We start from the raw sequence: 19,561 nt of genomic DNA on the forward strand, positions 1-19,561 counted from the left end.
ATTAACTTTGTTATAGTTTTAATTGTACAGTCATTATAGTAAAAATATCCATAATCTCCGGATTCAATTATTTATGAAAACATGCGATGCGGTACAACGTGCATTTATGAGGGATTGTGAAGACCTTTATGCAGGCTTTATAAAAGGTGCAAAAAATTATTCCACACATAAATCCTTATATTTTTTACATGTTACCTAAGTGCACGCGCCAATTCTAATGGCTCAATGTTAGAGAAACGTGTTGAGTGCGCCGACTAGTGGTGATACTCCTGTATCGCAATGCCAAGCGCCTTCCTAACAGCGAAACAGCTTTTCATCACACTGTAAATAAACAGAGACTGTGCAAATGCAAAGCATAATTTAATTTAAATCTGCAAATAACAATACACTTTTACAGTCTGCACCTTCTTATACAAATCACAATTTTCAAAATGTCTCAGCAAGGGGTAATAAAATGATTGATCACGACACTACAGTTACGATTGTGTTAACAGGAGAATAACATCATACAGACACTCGTCCACGCACACATGCACAAACACACTAGGGCCGCAGCTGAAAGTATCTTGTGCTCTTTAAGATGCATTTAAAGACATGCGACAGTCAGTTTTGTGTGGATATTATGGGACTCCGTTTATACGAATATAATAACAGCGCCCCGATTAATCATCACTGACATGCCAGAGCCGTTCAGTAACGCAAGAAGGCTTGATTTCAGACCAGAGCTACTTGCTTCATGTCTTTGTGCATAGCAGAAGCTACTGCTCCTGCGCGCTGTGCTTCGAAAAAAGCTTTTCTTAGGTTTCCGTCCGATTCAACCTTTGCCCTTTGTCGACTTCTCGCTCATCAAATGATTAGAAGACGCACATCCCCGAAGGAATAGGTTACAAACATGCAGCACAAAAACCTTTCGCACGACTAGAGACGAAGACGCAAAGACACACTCACACACACATAGAAAATATAGCAAATAACAAGTAGGTCCAAAGCATCGTCAGACAGTCTAACAAGATCCAGAACAGTCAGTTGACCAAGTGCAGCTTTGTCTTGCGTCTCTGAGTAAAGCGAGAAGTGTGACGTCCGCGTCTGATCGCATCAGATGTCGCCTCGGTCTCTGTTTAGTCACACCATTTCTAAATATTGTCTCGAGCGTCTGATGCTGAGATACATAGTGCCACCACAGTGAAACGTGTTAAATTGCTATCTTTTGTAGTCTGTCGGCTTCTTTCAGACCTCAGAAAAGGGAAGCCCGCTGTTATTTTGCGCACAACAGCAGCGCTTGCGATATCAGACGCCGACGGAAACCTCTGTAAGATCGTCTCGTGAATCTCATAGCTGCAGGAAACCGTGCATGGGAGAATATTAGAGAATGTAAACGTATTTAGCAGGTCTGCATGGGAAAAAAAAACGAAAGCTTTGTAACCTTACAAACGAAATGATTAAAGTTAGCGTTGGTGAGTAACCCTGTAACAGGACTTATTCCACGTATTCCGAGTCTGACTCTTTTTTTTTTTTTTTACGATTTTCTTTCTGCACTTTTTATATATTTTATAGAGGTTACACTCACAAAGAAAAAAATAAATATTCTGGAGCACAACTGATAATTAATATTGTCTATTAGTAAATTTCCGTTAGTATAAGATTTTTTTTTTTTTCAGGTCTAGGAGTTAAAATTCCCTGACATCTTAGGAATGTGAGGATTAATAAAACATTTACACCGGTTTAATATTAGGGACCGTTTCAAATGGTCAAAATAATTATGATTTATAACTTCAAGCAAAAGAGTGCAACCAAAAAGTGGCTTACTTAAAAAAACCCATAAACATTAAACTAAAAGATGGCTGCATAGCTCTTTTGGATGTAAATAAGACTCTTACTGTGCTTACAACTGGGTTTAAGTTTAAGACATTTATATGGTCCAGTCCACGAACGTGAGACTTTTTAGAGATTTTGGGTTTGATTATACATTTCTATCGAGAGCAGAGTGAGGTTAATGTTCAAAAGTCACAGTCATTGGGATCTGAGAAGCGAGATCCTCCCAGACCGCCTAGATAAACGGCAGAGGCTGATTTCGGTCTGCTGGTACCGGCCTGATTCTGGTTCTGACCGGGTCCTCCGTGACGACTGTTGTTGTTGACTTCAGCGTCCAGTGTATCTGTGGTGATAACCCAGCTGGCAGGACGCCACTTCTTCAGAGCGTACGGCGTCTTCACTCGCTTCTTGATTTTATCTCCTGATCCCTCCGTCATGTCACCGGCAGACTTGCCTCCTGTGGACGAGCACGTCATTTTAAAATGTATTCATCATACACATGAGAAGAATGGATTTGTGCATTAATTGTTCCAAAAATGACAATTAAAAAAAAAAAAAAATTACAGAGCAATTCGTTATGCGATAGCACTTTATTTAAAGGTTTTCTTGTTACTTGTGCTTACTATATAACAATAAATGATGCGTAATTACACGGTAATAAAAAACCTAACCATATAGTAAATACATGCAGTTAATTAATATTACATAAATGTATAATTATCCTGTAACAAGGACACCTTCAAATAAAGTGTAACCCGTTATTCTCATGCTTCAGGAAAAAAGGCCATATTGGTGTAAACGTCAAACATGAAAATAGTGAAAAATTAACTTTGGCTGGTGAATGTCTAATTCTGGACAATTCAATTTTCCAATGCATTTTGACTCCGCCCCCAAACATCTGATTCAACCATAAAAATCCTTAGTTGGAGACACCCCTAAAAAGGTCAAATGCTCTATAGATGAGCTTGCTATAAGACTATAAGTGCTATAAGACTATGCAAGATATGATCAAAAATTTTGATATATAAACAGATCCAGTTATTTCACATACACATACATAAAAAAACAGCAATACAACTAAAATGGGAGTATCACAACACACATGCATAGGCTTTCCTCTAGGTGTAAACTACTGCAGATTACATTCATACGCATGCTTTCACCCGGATAAAAAAAGTAAACAAGGCTGATTATGTCAAATACGTTAAAGCGCGTGTATGCAAGGTGTCTAAAATGGCGGAAGACATGAGTCAGGGGGTTGAGTAAACAATGTTATTTTTGTTTTCTTTTATGCAAAAAAGTATTATCCTAACATCACAAAACTGAAGTTGAGCCACTTATGTCACATTGACTGTTTAACCAATGTTTTTACTACGTTTCTGGACCTAAATCATTTCAGCTAGTTTTTTGTCTATGGAGGGTCAGATGGCTCTCTGATTTCATCAAAAATATCTTAATTTGTGTTCTGAAGATGAACGAAGGTGCCATGAGGGTCAGTAATTAATGGCAGAATTATAATTTTGGAGTGAACTAAGCCTTTAATTACACTGCTGTTTATGGAAAGATCAGAGAGCTGTGTTCTGAAGGTGAACGGTGGTCTTGTGGGTGAGTAATTAATGTCACAGTTTTCTTTTTTGGTTGAACGTTGATACTCACCAAGTAATGGCAGTGTGGTGATGGACAGATCCAGAGAGTTGGGTCTCTCAGGTCTGCGCACACGGTTCTGTCTGAGCAGGGCCTCTCCTTGTGTCTGAGCTTGGGTTTGGGCCTGTGGTAGAGCCACGGTTGGGGCAGGACACGGGCCGGGCAGCGCAACGGGCTCCACGGTAGAAGCTGATGGAGCATCTCCTGTTGGACCAACATTCTCACTGTTCTCTCCTCCCTCTCCTCCGCCCTCGGTGTCTCCATCGCCCTCTCCCTCACCATTATTATTATTGCTGTTGTTGTTGTTCGCATTGTCAGGATGCGCCTCTCTTCTAAGTAGAGGCTCTTGCTCGTCAGGGCTAGTGTTCAAGAGGCCGAAGGTCAAGTCCTCTGAACTCACGGCGCCCTTCCAAAGGACATCAGCAGCGCTGGCTGCATTTCCTGCTGACTCAGGTGTTGCTCCGGCTGAATATTTACTCACTGCTGCCGCAGCATCATTATTGGCGACGGTAATCGGCCTAACCTCATGTGCTGCTCTGACCGCACTGGCTTTAGCAACACCCATCTCGACTTTCTTCAAATTCGACTTTCCGAGTTTCCCAAACTTCATCCGTAGAGATGAAGACGACAAGGCCGGTGTTTTCCCAGAAGGCTTAGCATGGAGACTTAGGCTGCTCGGCCTCTTAGGAACGTTCTGCTGCTTAGGTAGGATGGTTATTGGGGCGTCAGTAACCCGAGCAGAACCCTGTGACCCTGAAACGTCAGAAGCTATCTTCATGAGGGGGTAGAGAGGGCCATGCGAGGTTGATGTTTCTGGAGAGCAGAACTGCTTTTGCGAATGCTCCATCAGGCTCTCGTCGGAGCTCTCTCTCAAGTTCCTCTGGACTTCACTTGGGTCCAGTTTTGGTATCTCCAGGTCTTCCTGGGTCAGCTGTGCACAGGGAGGGACACTGTTGCCCACTGGTGGAGGCTGTGTGGCATTGCAGGACTCTGAGACAGGAGTGGGGGAGGAGCTATCTGTCCCAGACTGCCGTGATTGGGCCTGCTGCCACTCGTAGTTGATGCAGTTCCTGTTCTTCTCTGAAGGGTTAGACCCACCCACTGAGGGTGTGTCCATTGATGTGTCATTGTGGAGGGGTTTATCAGCGCTCTCGTGGTCTTCAGTGTTTGTAGATGAGTGTTCAAGGAAAGAACCCACCTTAGGCAACTGCCTACCAGCAGAGAAGTTCCTAGAAAATTTAAGTTGAAATAAGAAGCACTTACAGTAATATACACAGACTTACGCACATTGCAAATGACAACAATTGACGATGATTTGTGACAGTTTGTGCTAATTGATTAATCATCTAGAGTTCTACAGACTTATTAACTGAGATTAACTGGTGATGTGCATTGTGCATTAGTAATATTTGATTTGATTTTTATTAGTTATGCAGCAAGTACTGGTTATTTATTACTTGTGGTCGTACAGTGCTGTAATGACGTTGTTCAATCAGTGATTGCTGATTATCTGCAGTTTTAAAGTAAGTGGTCAGTGATTACTGGTTACTGATTACCTATGGATGTAGAGAAAGTGGTCAGTATTACAGACTACCCGTTGCTCTACGGTTATTGGTCAGTGATTTTTAATTACTAGCGATCATACAGTGATTTATTATCATAGAGTGCAATTATTGATTACATGTTATTCATTTACTGTGGTTGTACAGTGAGTGGTGAGTGGTTATTGGCTAAAAAAATTCTGGTTAGCTCAGTGATTATTGGTTATTAATTACTGATTACTTGTAGCTGTACAATTAACGGTCAATGATTATAGATTACTGGTTACTTTTGGTTGTATAGGTACAGGTTATTGATTACTTGTGATTGTACAGTAAGTGGTCTTTATTGTTTTTTTTGATTACCTGTGATTGTACGGTAAATATTAGTTACTGATTAACTGTAGCTGTACAGTGAGTGGTTAATAATTACTTGTTTTGTGATTACCTGTGACTATATGGTAAATATTGGTTACTGATTACCTGTGATTAAACAGTGCAGTGCTGGGGTTGAGAGCAGGACTGACTGATTTTTCCCTGTCCCAGATAAGGAGCAGTTCAGCAAGTCTCTCCTCTGCACACTGTGCCGTCAGCCGGGCTTCAGCGTCCTGATCCCAGCAGTCCTCCATTGTCTCTTTAAGAGAGTGCACCGTCTGCACATAAACACAGACACATACATCAACATCAAATCTATTTTAGTCCACCGAGAGTTGATAAGCTCCATTTGTGTGTGTTAACGTCTTAATTTCTCACCAGGCTATTTTCTTTCCAGGCCTCTGGGAATTTGGGTCTTTCTTTTTCTCGGGACACAAGTGCCTGCATGTCTTCTATGGTAGGGTGATTACCCACCTCTGCCTGAAAAGCCATCTGAAATGCTGGAACTGTCTCACCTGGTGGGACAGGAGATTTTTATTGAGTGCAAACAGCAGCTGTGACATGAAAAGATTTGCACATGTGTACATGCGTGTGGTACCTGGGAAGAGGTCCGCACACCGCATGAAGGTCTCCCAGTAAAGCAAACCCAGCGCATAAACATCCACTTGTTTCAGCGCTGACTCACAATCCCTCAGGTTCACTGCCCCTTCTAACACTTCTGGAGCCATGTATCGCACTGTACCTACCTATTGAGTGAGATGAAGAGGTAAAACATGTGATTAGTCCGAGTTATTATTGTTCAAACCACTGGTCTGCTTTGTATTTTGCTGGGTTGGATCAGACTGGACCGTTCTAAATTGCTGTTTGCTGACCTCGCTGATGGCACTGTTGTCCTCTTCTCCATGCCCGGGCGGTCTCTTTCCAGTCAGAATCATGGACAGTCCAAAATCACTGATCACGCATGAGCCATCTGTCTTCACCAGCACATTCCTACTGTTCAGATCCCGATGGGACACGGCCGGTTTATACACATCTAACAATGAAAAGAGGAGAGGGAAGGAAACGAGAGAGATTGAAGGGTGGAAAAGTGGGATGAGAGAGGATAAAAGGAGAGAAAATGACATGAGAGTGAATCTTAATATCAGAATTACCACTAGAGAGCACTAAGCGCCTCTTGTGTCTCCAGAAATAACCTATGTAACAGAGATTGTGCCAATGTAAGTGGTCCAGTGAGGAACGAGTGCCTAAAACACTTTAAATACAGTAAATACATTTAATCCACAGCCTTGAGTGGCTTATGTTTGTTTGCTCTGTTTTACAAAAGACAATGAAATATATAATTTAACAAATGACTAGTTTATTAAATTTGTTTATTTTATCATTTCATTTTGAATGCATTTTTATCAGTATACGATTGCATTTATTTACTGTTTACTAACATAGGCAATAAAGGGCATTAAACTGTGGAACATCCAAACAAATTTTAGAGCCAGTACATTCTGTGATACATTACTGCCGTGTATGAGAGTATATATGAGCGTGCATTTGTGTGTGGACGTGTGGCCGTAAAAAAACGAGCTGTCGTTATACATCAGTATGACTGCATTGAAGATGAAGACGTAACATCTCTTACTTTAGTTTCTCTTTCTGTCGCAGACTTTGTGCCTTTCATTTCCATGCATTTTTTGAAACTAAATAAAATGTGTACACTTTTAGAGCCTTTCACACCGAAACAAAGACAAAGAAAACTAAAAAAAGCATTGAGAATTACTCCCCATCCCTGCCTTCCTGCTTCCTCAGACTGAAGCTATAAATAAAGCGCACACACCCACTATCACATCCATACGCCGAGCTTAAAATCTAATGAGTATTTAAAATAGTTGATAAAATAGTTCCATACCTTTTAAAAGTTTAGAGGCAGTAACTTATTTTAAAAATAAGTCACCTATGCTCAGGCTGTTTTTAATAAAAAATACAGTAAAAACAATTGCAATTTAAAAAATTTAATATATTTTAAATATAATTTATTTTTAGCAGCCATTACTCCAGTCTCCAGCGTCAGAAATCAGTCTAATACGCTGATTTGATGAACAAGAATCAATATTAAAAATTGTTGTGCTGCCTAATACTTTTGTGCAAACAGATTTTTCTTTTCAAGATTGTTTGATGAATAAAAATGATTTTCGTTAGAAATGTAACAATATCTTTATTTAGCTTTTGATCAGTCTAATGCGTGCTTGCTACATTATAATAGTACTGTACTCTCTCGTAATTGTACGAAAAGAGTGGCCTTTCTGCTTTTGTATTAAGGAAAGAACTTGAGTCTGAAATATGAATTTATTCGTTATTTTGTGTCTCACCCCCTCTCTGTATCTCTGTGTGCAGGTACGCCAACCCTCTGGTGACAGACAGAGCCAAACGACAGCAGCTCAGCCAGTCCACAGTCCGCCCGCTCAGATACGTGCACAGAGAGCCCTGGGAAAGACAGAGGGAGTACTCTATTCAGAGGAAATCAACTGCAAAGTACAGGGAGGAACGCACAGGAAAAACAGGGGGGGGAAGCAAGGGAGGACGAGATTAAAGTGCAGAGCAAGAAAGAAAAGCGGCGGTGTATCGCAAAATTACAGGAGTAGCACAATTAATGCACTCCCGCCATATTTCAGGACTTCCTCAGGGATGCCTCCTGTCACTATGGCAACCTGGCTTGAGGTTAGCCCACAGGAAGTACAGGCTGAAAGCCCACGGTTATGAATAATTGAAAACTTCTCAGCTCAGTCAATAATCGCTCTCTTCCTCCATAGCACCGAGAGAGTGTGTTGTGGGTGTGAGTATGCGGCGAGAGGCAAAACGAGGATATTCTGCTAAATTGTAACCTTTTTTTTGTTCCATACGTGCAAAAAAAAAAGTGAGAGGAGTTGCAGAGGAAAACTGAAGGAAGAGTTTTAGGTGATATCCGAAGATATCGCATTACACTTGCGAGATGCTGTTACCACGAGATCAAACATGACATCAGATCCCACGGGTCTCTAAATATAACCACAAAATAAATGCGTGCGCTTGCACTTTTGGAGCCGTGATGCAGAGAACAAGGAATGTGAGAGAAAAAAAAAACAGGAACAGACTAAATGGCTGAGAGGAAAAGAATAATCAATCTTAAACCAAAATAATGTTTGCTGCTTTTCGGGTGGATAGTTTGGGTTTCTCTGTGTTCTTGTGATACTCACATGCGGGTAAAACTCCAGCAAGAGGAGAAACTCTGTCCGGCCTTCTGTACCGACTCGCTCCTCGCTCTCTAAGAAGCGAGCTACGTTCTTATGATCCAGGAGGAGGCGATAAATCATACGCTCATTAGTAAACTGCTGCCGGTTAGAAGAAACGAAAACTTTCACTGCCACAGATTGGTCTTCCAGTGAACCGCGATACACTGTTCCATACCGGCCGCGGCCAATCAGCTGTGAGGAATAGAAAGAAATATTGTAATGTTCAAACCCTTTGTGTCGGTAAGATTTTTTAATGTTATTGGATGAAATCTCTTTTGCTAAACAAGGCTGCATTTACATGATCAAAAATAAGATTTTATATTATAACACATTATTACAATTGAAAATAACTGTTTTCTATTTTAAAGGAACAGTTCACCCATAGATGAAAAAGGTTGTAACGGGCTGTTTTGAGTCACTATTGACTCCCATAGTATTTTTTTTCCTACTATGGAGGTCAATGGTGACCCAAAACAGCCTGGTTGCAAACTTTTTTCAAAATATCTTCCTTTGTGTTTGGCAGAACAAAGAAATTCATACAGGCTTGGAACTACTTGAAAGTGAGTAAGCGATGACGGAATTTAAATTTTTGAGTGAACTAATCCTTTAATAAGTTTTTAAATTATAATTTATTCCTGTGATGATCCTCAAAAAAATATTTTAATATGCTGATGGAACATTCATTATTATCACTGTTATTATCACTCAAGGCTGTGCTTAATATTTTTGTAAAAAACGATGCATCTTTTTAAGAATTCTTTGATGAAATGGAAAGTTAAAAATATTATTTATTTTAAAATAAAATTATTTTGTGACTTACTTTCACTTTAATACTCACAACAGGGCTACTGGTCTTCTGGATTATTTTTTTTTTTATTTAATAAATAATATATTATACCATAACATCACAGCACTACGTGATTTTTAATCAAATCAAACATTTTAATATTTATTTTTACATAGTCTGTGTCCCTTCATCATTGTTCAAATTTTCCATAGGGGATTATATTTACAATATTTTATTTGCTTAAATGAGGTGGAAAAAACAATCAAGCTGTGATTGGTCACCTCCAGCAGGACTAGGTTGTCCAAATCCAGAGAAGGAGGGGAAAGCGCAGTCTCCAGTATATCCAAGCTATGCAGAGAGTGTTTACCACGTCCTAGAATACACACAGGTATACATAAACTCACACGCATATAGGGAATTACAGTGGCAGGATTGAATCATACATGAAAAGCATCATAACATCACTACAGCAATGCACCTCTTAGCATGCGGTAGCCGAAAAAAAGCAGAATGACGAGGACGGCAACCATGAAGACAGTTGCTAACGCGACAGCTATGACTTCCTCTTTGTAAAGATGGCGGGAATCTTGAAGGATAAAAAGACAAAACGTTAAATCATGGACCAGATAATAAACTGTTAACAAAAGCATCTTTCACTCGCACTCATTTGATTCCATTTGCTGAACACTCTCTGTATGTCTGTGAACCACACACACACACACACACACACACACACTCACGGAGAGGCTGTACGGTGGTGGGGGAAGGCGGTGGGAAGTCCTCAGTAAAGTTCAGGTTGCACATGTCTTTTTTGCAGCAGCAGAATCGAAGCGTTCCATTCTTGGCCATTGACGGTGGGCTGGTCACCACGCAGTGGTCATAGCACTCCTGATGCTCACCCACATTTGTCCAGCAACCTGTTTCAAATGGAGGAAATGAAGGTGAGACCGACTGTAAAGTTATTTCTGTGTGAGTGAGTGGAACTGATTTATTTACCTTGCTTCTCTAGCAGAATTTCATTATTCTTCTTCACCCAGAGTCCAAAGCAGTGAGCTCCATGAGTGCAGCGAATGGTGGAGTTCTCAAGAAAGACACGTCCCTCTCCATGCGGCTTTTCTGTGTACGCGCACTCCCTCTGTTCACTCTGTGCAGCTAAAAAGTCAAAAAGAAGGGAAATGAGTTGAAATGAGAACAAAATAAACAAATAGGACAAACACAGCAGTATGTAAGGATAAGGGAAAATGAATGAGTATTTTTCAAAATATAAATATGAAGTAGGCGGGTAATGGTGATGGTGACTGTTGGCCTCTGCTAGTAATTGGCCACATTTTATAATGATGGCTTGTTAAAACCACTGAATCCTAATGGGGTATGGCCCAAAGCACACTAAAGGAAACCATTTTTAAAACCGTTTTAATGGTTAAAAGTTCGTAATGGATTTGTAGTGGAAACCATTCGAATTTTCGTGATGGTTTGTACTGTTTGCTTTTTCGGTCCTACATAAGGCCTTTGAAGACCTGCCTTACCACATGATGGATTCGGTCTGTCTGGGTCTCAGGGGAGGGCTGATTATGATACGTGCTCAGTACTAACCAGCAGCAGAGAAGAATATATCACAAAGCAAACTCACGCAGGTGATACATGATGATTTCTTTTTCTTAAGAGCTGCGGTTTGAAGACACTATCATTGAGGAACGCAGATGACGCTTATCTCGGAAGGGAGCTCAACTTCGGGAGATTATGTCCAAGGTCATTCCTAGCTATGATGTCCGTAGAGGCATGTCTCTCTCCCCTCCCACTCTCTTCTCTGCTCATGGTCTGCTCGTGGAGGAGGATGTGAATGTGTTCTGATAGCAACACAACTGAGCAGTTACCCAGGGGGCTCTATTCTACTAAACCCACACACAAACCCCGCGAGTGCATGCAAAGACACACACAAACACGTCACAGCTCAGCTGCCTTATGCCAGCAGACACGTGTACGTGCAAACACGTGTTTTTTAGGTATTATTGATGTATATCCATACTACCTACTTACAGTAAGTATAAAAAGCACTGTTCTAAAAGTCAACGGCTATATTTTGTCTACAGATATTGAGTTGTAATATTGAGTTGAGTTATATTGAGTCCATTCGAAAAGTGTTCTCCTGCATTAAAATCATAAACTGTGAAATTGAAATTGACGAGATGGACTAATAAATATATAAGAAAGCCAGTTTAAGGTTTTGTCATCATTTACTCACACTCATGTTCTGCAAACTGATATGAATTTCTTTCTTCTGTGGAACATAAAAGAAAATATTTTGAAGAATGTCGGCAACTAAACTGTTTTAGTTCCAAATATAGAAGGCAATGAGAAACTGTTGGGTTACCAACATTCATATTTTCTTTTCTGTAGTAAAAAGAAAGTCATACACTCTCAGAATGAAAGGTAAAAAAGGCTGTCACTAGGGTGGTAGGTTTCAAAAGGTAGACATTTGTATCATTTAAATACCTGTATGCACACTTTATGTACCTTTAAGGTATGAATCTTTTAGGGGTAAATACTATACGGTGTTGTACCAACTGAAAGTGTACCAAACTGGTAGCTTTTGTACCTTTTTTTCCTGTGAGTGTACAGGTTTGGAATGACATCCATGGGAGTCTAACTGTTGTGAACAAAATATCTTGAAATGTCCTTCAGTGTAACAACAGTGCCGTGCGTTGTGACACACACTCAAAAAAAATGCTGGGATGTTTCAACCCAACTTTGGGTCAAACATGGACTGACCTAACTTTGGGGTTAAAAACTGAATGTAAAATTGAACCCAACAGCTGGGATAGTCGATATTCAGAGTAGACACAGTTGCTACTGGTGGGGTAAAAATCCTGTTCAGGTGGGATAAAATACCAATTTTTAGTGCGGTTCCATTGATTAAAGTCGCATTAATAGGGTCGCTTTAACAGGCGGGAAAAGATCCTGCGGAAAGAGAGTTAAAGAAGCCCAATTATGCGGGAAAACCACAGACTTGGCAACGCTGTCAATATTTGACCCGGTTGGGTTGAAACAACCCAGCATTTTTAGACTGAAGAAAAGTGCTCTATTAAAGCACTCTGCTAACTGTATTATCATTGTATTATATTGTATACAACTCTGATTGTGATTTGTAATGTTGGATGAAAGCATCGGATTTTAAAAGAGTATCAAAAAGACCTTTCCCTTGTGCACATACATATAAAATCTAAAATATTGATCTTTTTCTACAGGATCATTTATAATGTACAGATTACTCTGCGAAGCTTAAAGCTTAATTCAGTTTACTGAAGTCCACTATAAAATCAGCCAATGGTGCTTTCTGACACTGGCTGACATATCAACCTAATGAGTGTTCAGCCAATGAGAAGCTCTGACACAAGTTGACATATCGGGATAATGAATGTGGTCTGTTCATCCCTTTCTGTATTCAAGTGACAAGCACACTGGGGGATAGAGTGTGTTTATACTGTACGTGTATTCAACAGAGATGACTCTTTCTGACAGGGCGAGTACAAAAAAAAAATGACTTGCTGCAGCGTACATTAAAAAGCAAGAAAGGAAAAGTGAGAAATGCCTTAAAAATGTTTCTTAGTCACATCAGATTAAACACAAGGACTCTCGCTTTCCTGCAGCTGAGCTCCACGCCAGCATTTCACTGCCTCCTCATCAAAAAGCTGCTAAATATTATTAAATTATAACTCGAGCAACCTGATATCCCTGCGATCCAGTTTATGAAGCACTTCGGCAGCATAACTGCAAACAAAATCCAACTCAGTGAAGTGGATAATTCATGACTCTCCACTTCTAACAGCACTACAAAGCACAGCAATGTGCTCACGACCTACATTCTGATTCACATCTAATGCTTCCAGCCAAAAAAAAAAAAAAAAAAACTCCCTTTCCCTTTCCTCCAATCTGTCCATCCAGCCATACTTTCACCCAGCTGCTCTGCCTAACCGCCGAGTACGCTAAAATGCTCACGAGATAAGAAATGTATGCGTGTGAGAGAGAAAGCGTGAGTCAGAGGTGAATAAGACTGACTCGCCATCGTCCCGTAATTCCCACAATACGAACCGGGGAAGTGTTTTATCACCTTGAGCAATGGTTCACCCAAAAATAAAAACGTTGTGAATACTTATTCGAATTCAAATATGAAAAATGGTGCTACAAACCAAAAGAGTGACATTTTACTTTACCTAGTTAAACGTCCTTTGCTTAATTATGCTAATAATATTAGTTAGTAAGCAACTTATTAGTTTTTTAAGACATCTTAAAATAAACTGTAACCTCAAAAACATTATTGGATGCACTGCTGGATGTATATTTAATTGTCCACACTCATTTTCCCTTTTAATACAAACATAAGTTCACTCAATGTTCAATGAGTGGCGCTAAAAGTACAATGAAAAATATGAACGTAAATGTTTTTTTTACATAGGATATTGAAAAATAACACTAGTCGGAAATTTAAATGTCCAGGGAGTTGCACTAAAAGGCTAATATTCATTGAAAAAAATGCACCACCTACACTAGACCTAACCATTTGTTAAGCAAAAGCAAATGCGATATAAAAACGCATTGGCTGAAGCGACCATGCCATTTTAGATCTGCATGTCTTTGAGCTCTTTTACCGTGACTCATGTTTCACGAGAATGGCATCTGACTGCAAACCAAGAAGTTTATCTACGGCAGAAAAGCCATGCACATGGAGATGGTTGTGTGACGCAAACACCAAAAAGCATTAGTTTACAAATCTCTGCAAGTGTGGCATATAGCATTGTGCAACTTCACATAGATCTGCACAAAAATAGGTCTACATTAATCAATAATGGGCCACGTGATAATTTGTGAGAAGGAATCAAATTTGTGTGTGTTTTACTGCCTCTAGTTGTCGTTTCAGCTGGAAGCACGGTACATGTTCTCTAGCTGTGCTTTAGAGACACATTTTTCAACTGAATCTGGAAGCCACTGTCGATTTTAACATCTAAATAACACTGTTCGCTTAAAAAACAGCAGATTCCTCTGGTAGAAGAATCTTTAGCAAATGTAAAAATATCGAATTCCCATACTGTTTTGATGCTTACATTTCTAACATTTAACATTTAAAATGGTTTTATTTTTAATTTCCAATGTAGACATACCTGCCATTTTCAGTCTTCAGCCATACCTTAAAAATAACATTATTAGCAATATCAGACAGCATTTACTTTTTTTAGATGTCTTTTTTAATACCCTATTATCACTTTGTTCGTCATAAAAATGTATGAAAAACCCTTGGAGGTGGTCACTTCATTTTGAGACTTTGGCAAGTCATGCCAATAAAGCTCAATGAATTGATATGAAAGTCAAAATATAATAAGAAACTGGATTCTTTTTCCACTAGGTTCACTTCCAATACAAAACTCTGTTTGACAAAAAAGAAAATCGCTGAAATTTTTATACCGTGAACGCTCTAAGCGCACTTTAAGGCTTCCCGAACCACATTAACTTATACTGTGTCTTCTGAAAAGCAAATCTCTCCGTGTTCATCTTGAGGACTGAGTCAAATTTCAAGGCCAGGAACAGAACGAAAAGGTTCACTGTTGCATACATCCACTTAACATACAAAAAGACTAATAATTTGCTTGACCGATTAACTGTTCCATGCAAAACGTTAATATTGTGTCAAAGAGCGCTCTATTTCACAGCAAAAAAAAACATGCATTTGGAATGAGACGTGGATGAGTAAATGATGACAGACTGTTCATTCTGGACTGAAATATTCCTTTAAATCTTGGTATGTAAGCAAAGCTTTTTTTACAGATAAACCACCCTTATCAACATACTAGAGTACAGAACAAATCAGAATCACACAACCGAAAGGACATCGTCTCAAATACACAACCTTCCCTGTCCCAAAATAACACTTACTTCTGATGTACGGTATTTAAAAACACACACATTCAACCACAGACGATCCCACACTATGGAACGCAGTGAATATTTCAGGAAGAGCACAAAATGACTGCTACACACACAAAAGAAGAGAATTTTAATATAATGTGAGAGCATCCCAGTTCATTTACAGAGCAGTGGCTCAAAACTTTTAGAAAAAGGCCCTAATTTTCCATAACAATATTTAAGGGCCACAAGACTTCCTGAGGGTTTTGTTTTAGGGGTAGGGGCCATACTGGATAAGGCTTTTGAAGCGGAAATATATTATACTCACAATACCTACTGAATAAAATATTTTAAAGCTAGAAAATGTACATTTAATGGGCAAAAAAATGCCCAGGGAATTTTATAAATGTAGTTATTCAGGTTTAGAACTTGCTAAATTATGTTTTTTTTTATACGTTTTCACAGGTAAATCAATTTAACAATTTAACATTCTCTTTGAATATTTTTACATTATAGTTACATTAAACATTACAGAACGTACACAAATGTTTGAATTCACTTACAGAAATTTGGGATATTTATAGAATTGTTATTATATTATCAATTTAGACATGTATGAAATGTATTACAGTAATGGAAGTATTTTTGGTGGTTAAGCTATAGCGTTTATTTCTATACTAAATGTATTCAGACTATTGTTTTTCATACAAATGCCTAAAAATGCAAATAAAAAGGTAAAATATGTGTGGTTATTAGGATGTAAATTGATATATAACTCAATTGAACATGCAGAAACCAAGAAATAGATTTTTTTGAATTAGGTTTATACGATACATTTTTAAGGAACTGGAAAAGTGTAAAAAAAATAAAGGTACAAAAGCTGTCACTGGGAAGGTACCTTTTCTAAAAGGGATCTATTTTGGTACCTGAAAGGTGCATATTAGCACTTGCATATTTGAACCTAATAGGTACGAATGTGTATCTTTTGAAAAGGTACCGTCCCAGTGACAGCTTTTGTACCTTTATTTCTGAGAGTGTATAGCTTTCACTTTAGCTGGGTACGCACCACATGACAATCAGACTTCTCCCCTTACAATCCTAGGTAACGTCCCGATTATCTCGGTGGTTTTAGAGATTGTCTTATCAGATTTTTTTTTGTGATGTGTGTTAGGAGTCTGCTAAAACTAAATCTGCTCGAAAGAAGGTCGGAGGTGCCCTAATAATTGAATAATGTGATGTAATCATTTAAAAAAACCCAGCCTTAGGAGCAAAATTTATTGTCTTGAAAAAAGAAATTTATTGTGATAATTACCGACAAAAAAAACATGATCATTTTCTTGTCCAAATCATCCAGCACTAAAAACTTTTATGCACTAAAAGTATTTAAAATGTCAAAATTAGCTTTTTTATTTGATTATTTGTTGTTGCTGTTTTCATTTTAATTTTAAATGCAATATTTAGTTTGTTTTAGTTATTTTGTTATGTGCTTTGGTCATTTTTATTTCTATTTAGATTTTTTTGTTTCCATTTTCCATTTAGTAATCACAACACTAGTACATACATTATCATTTAATTTTTACAAACAGCATCATTTCAGTTACCAAAAACATTCACTCTTTTGGCTTTTTTTTTTTGTTTGTTTGTTTTATTTTCCTTTATTACGATAGGACAGTAGACAGGAAGCGAAGTGAGAGAAAAAGAGAGGACTGGATCGGTAAAGGTCCACAAGCCAGGACTCAAAGGCTATTTTCACCGTCTGAAAACATTCTTTGATAGTTTCAGTTAATGATAACAGCTCGATTCATAACGCTTAACGTCTCAGTGTTAAAGTCAATCAAGCCATCATTGTCTCATTTTTCCACACACTGGTCGTAAAAACGCTTTGACTGACTGAGCGAGTTTGGTACTGCTCCGCAACCAATCGCAACACCACTTTAATAGCTCCGTAGTAACCACAGGCTGGCGTGAAGCTCAAGTGGACATGAGCTAGCTTTTAGCGTTCTAGAGTGTTGTGATGGCCTCGGATATCCGTCCGAGCGGATATCTGGCTCTGGTTCGGGTCCGGATGGTCAGACTGCAGGGTTAGCTGTGAAGAAGGCCGATCTGCAAGCCGTTGGTGTGCCTATTTAAGCATCAAACCGCGAGATGAGAAATTAAGTTTCATGCTTGTCTTAACGGCTAATCAGCGTTTGGCCTTTATTCTCCCCACATGGACCACGAGCAGGGTCAGCTCTTATCTTATCTGTGTGGATGCTCAGTAGCTGTACTGCAGCTCAGGGGCTGGTGCCAGAGACTGAACACACACACACACACACACACACACACACACACAAAAGAGAGATGTATAGCTATTTCAAATGGACGCATAAACACGGATACAAAGGCACAATTGTTTATATATATACACATCCCCACAGATACGGACACAAAAAGTCCAGTTCTCTTGACTCACACACACCTACTGGCTTTGTTACTTATCCACAAATGCACAAACACACACTCACTCAGGAAACGAAGAGTTCCTGATGGATGTGGGTGGCAGTAAATCCACCACAAAACTGGTAAAACACAAACACATACACTCAATGCACGATTAATTACGCCTTCACTTTAAGACACGGAGGGGTATGGAAACTAGGGTGTGGAAGAGCAATTTTACTCTAATTCTATGATATTTACCGTCATCCTTTCTATCGCTATTGTTCGTTAACTACTACTTACCAGCCACGGGACCCAGAAGAACCACCATGGCAATCAGTCCAACGTGAAGAATTGTTATTCGGCCTTCAACTGCCATGTTTTGCTTTTTTTCTCCTCCTCTTCAAAGACAATATATCGTGATTTATCCTCAGTCAGTGCCTAGGCTTCAGACCGAAGTCGCTCAAGAATACCTGTGCTTTGGAGAGTCCAGCATCACGCTTTTTTTTTTCAAAACAGCGTCTAAAAGCAACTTGTTCCTTTCAGAAATGCAACGAAACGGCAAAACAAAAACTATTTTAAAGGTCTTGCGTTAACCATTGCATTGGTTTTTTTTTTTCCTCCAGCAGGAAGCATGTGATGACTCCGATCTATCTACCGAGAGCCCGTGTCTGTTGTAACAAACCGAACGAACAAATCGCATCAAACTTTGTTTTCCCCCTTTGTTCCAAAGCAGGCGCCCTGTACATTCGCCTCATCGGAGTTAGGCGCAGTTATGTGGGACATCCCGAGACCACAAGTCTCCTCGATGGTAACACACAGTTTGTGGTACGGGGTAACATCCGTTTCGTGACTCCCGACTATTAAAGCGTCCGTTTGTCGTCATATTCCTCGCCTTCTTTATCTTTTGATCTTCGCTTCAGGCGTTTTCTCTGCTCCCACGATTCATTTAGCGGAGAAACTGTGCGTTTCGCGCTTTTCGCCCGTACTCCGGACGAGGGGAACGGCGAGAGAAGACGGCACAGCAGACCCAGACAGCGACTGGAAACGCCTCGTCTTCAGATTGTCTCCGGGATCCGATTGTTCGATGTGGGGGCCGATTTATAAGAGAAGAGATGCAAAGCGCCCTCACGCGGCAGACTGGGAGAACGACGCCATTGTGAAGACACTGAGGAAAACATAAAGGCTGACTAATAAACACTGGCCTCAGAGGAGAGCTGCAGTTTTAAAACTTCTTGTTTGAAAAATGACCCAAACAAACGTTTTGCATATGTAAAAAAATATATAGTATAATTTACATTACGCTGAGGCGTTTGGCAGACGCTTTTATACAGAACTACTCACAAAGAAATCGACAAAAGAGCAATAATGCCTAGGTGCTGTGACAAATCTCAGTTATCAGTGCAGTATGCAAGGTTTTTTATATAATGGATGAACAGAAAACAAGTTGATAGAATAGGACAAAAGAATAGGGAACAAAATAAATGTGCAAAATAAAAATAAAACCAGTCTAAAGAATAAAGTGGTGCTGGAGGGGCCTTTTTGTAATAAAAAAACCTTATTTATTTATTACAGGAATAAAAAGTAGTATATAGAAATTGCAAGTATTGTTGTTTTTTATTAAATGAAAAACAAATAGATAAACTAGGCAAGAGTTAGTGCCAGAATTAGAGAGACAATTGAAGATTAAGGAGATGTGTTTATTGTACAAATATAATTTGAAATATATATGATTAAAGTCAAAAATATAAAGTCAAAAATTATATATATAGCTTTTTCTTTATTATATTGTAACATTATATATTACAAATGTTTATTACTTTTATATCGTG

At 39.2% G+C, this 19,561-nt stretch overlaps 1 protein-coding gene across 1 annotated transcript; it reads right to left on the reverse strand.

The window, feature by feature from the left end:
- Window positions 1-343: 343 nt before the first annotated feature.
- bmpr2a (bone morphogenetic protein receptor, type II a (serine/threonine kinase)) lies at window positions 344-18,839 on the reverse strand. The gene is made up of 13 exons (XM_043241128.1): window positions 18,033-18,839; window positions 10,413-10,568; window positions 10,157-10,333; window positions 9,895-10,002; window positions 9,698-9,789; window positions 8,594-8,821; window positions 7,730-7,844; window positions 6,242-6,402; window positions 5,968-6,115; window positions 5,748-5,884; window positions 5,478-5,647; window positions 3,469-4,685; window positions 344-2,269 (listed from the first exon to the last, which is right to left on the reverse strand). Exons 1-13 carry the CDS (start codon window positions 18,106-18,108, stop codon window positions 1,998-2,000), a joined length of 3,057 nt encoding a protein of 1,018 aa, XP_043097063.1. The 5' UTR covers window positions 18,109-18,839; the 3' UTR covers window positions 344-1,997.
- Between the last annotated feature and the right edge of the window lie 722 nt (window positions 18,840-19,561).

The sequence above is a fragment of the Puntigrus tetrazona genome, chromosome 6 (assembly GCF_018831695.1).
Source record: "Puntigrus tetrazona isolate hp1 chromosome 6, ASM1883169v1, whole genome shotgun sequence".
In the NCBI taxonomy this organism is placed as follows: Eukaryota; Metazoa; Chordata; class Actinopteri; order Cypriniformes; family Cyprinidae; genus Puntigrus; species Puntigrus tetrazona.

Excerpts from the sequence above, each read along its gene's own strand:
- bmpr2a (XM_043241128.1), bottom strand. The coding sequence starts at position 18,108 with ATGGCAGTTGAAGGCCGAATAACAATTCTTCACGTTGGACTGATTGCC. Across the intron at positions 6,116-6,241 it reads ACAACAGTGCCATCAGCGAG|GTAGGTACAGTGCGATACAT; the intron begins GTCAGCAAACAG and ends CTCACTCAATAG. Across the intron at positions 5,648-5,747 it reads CCTGGAAAGAAAATAGCCTG|ACGGTGCACTCTCTTAAAGA; the intron begins GTGAGAAATTAA and ends GTTTATGTGCAG.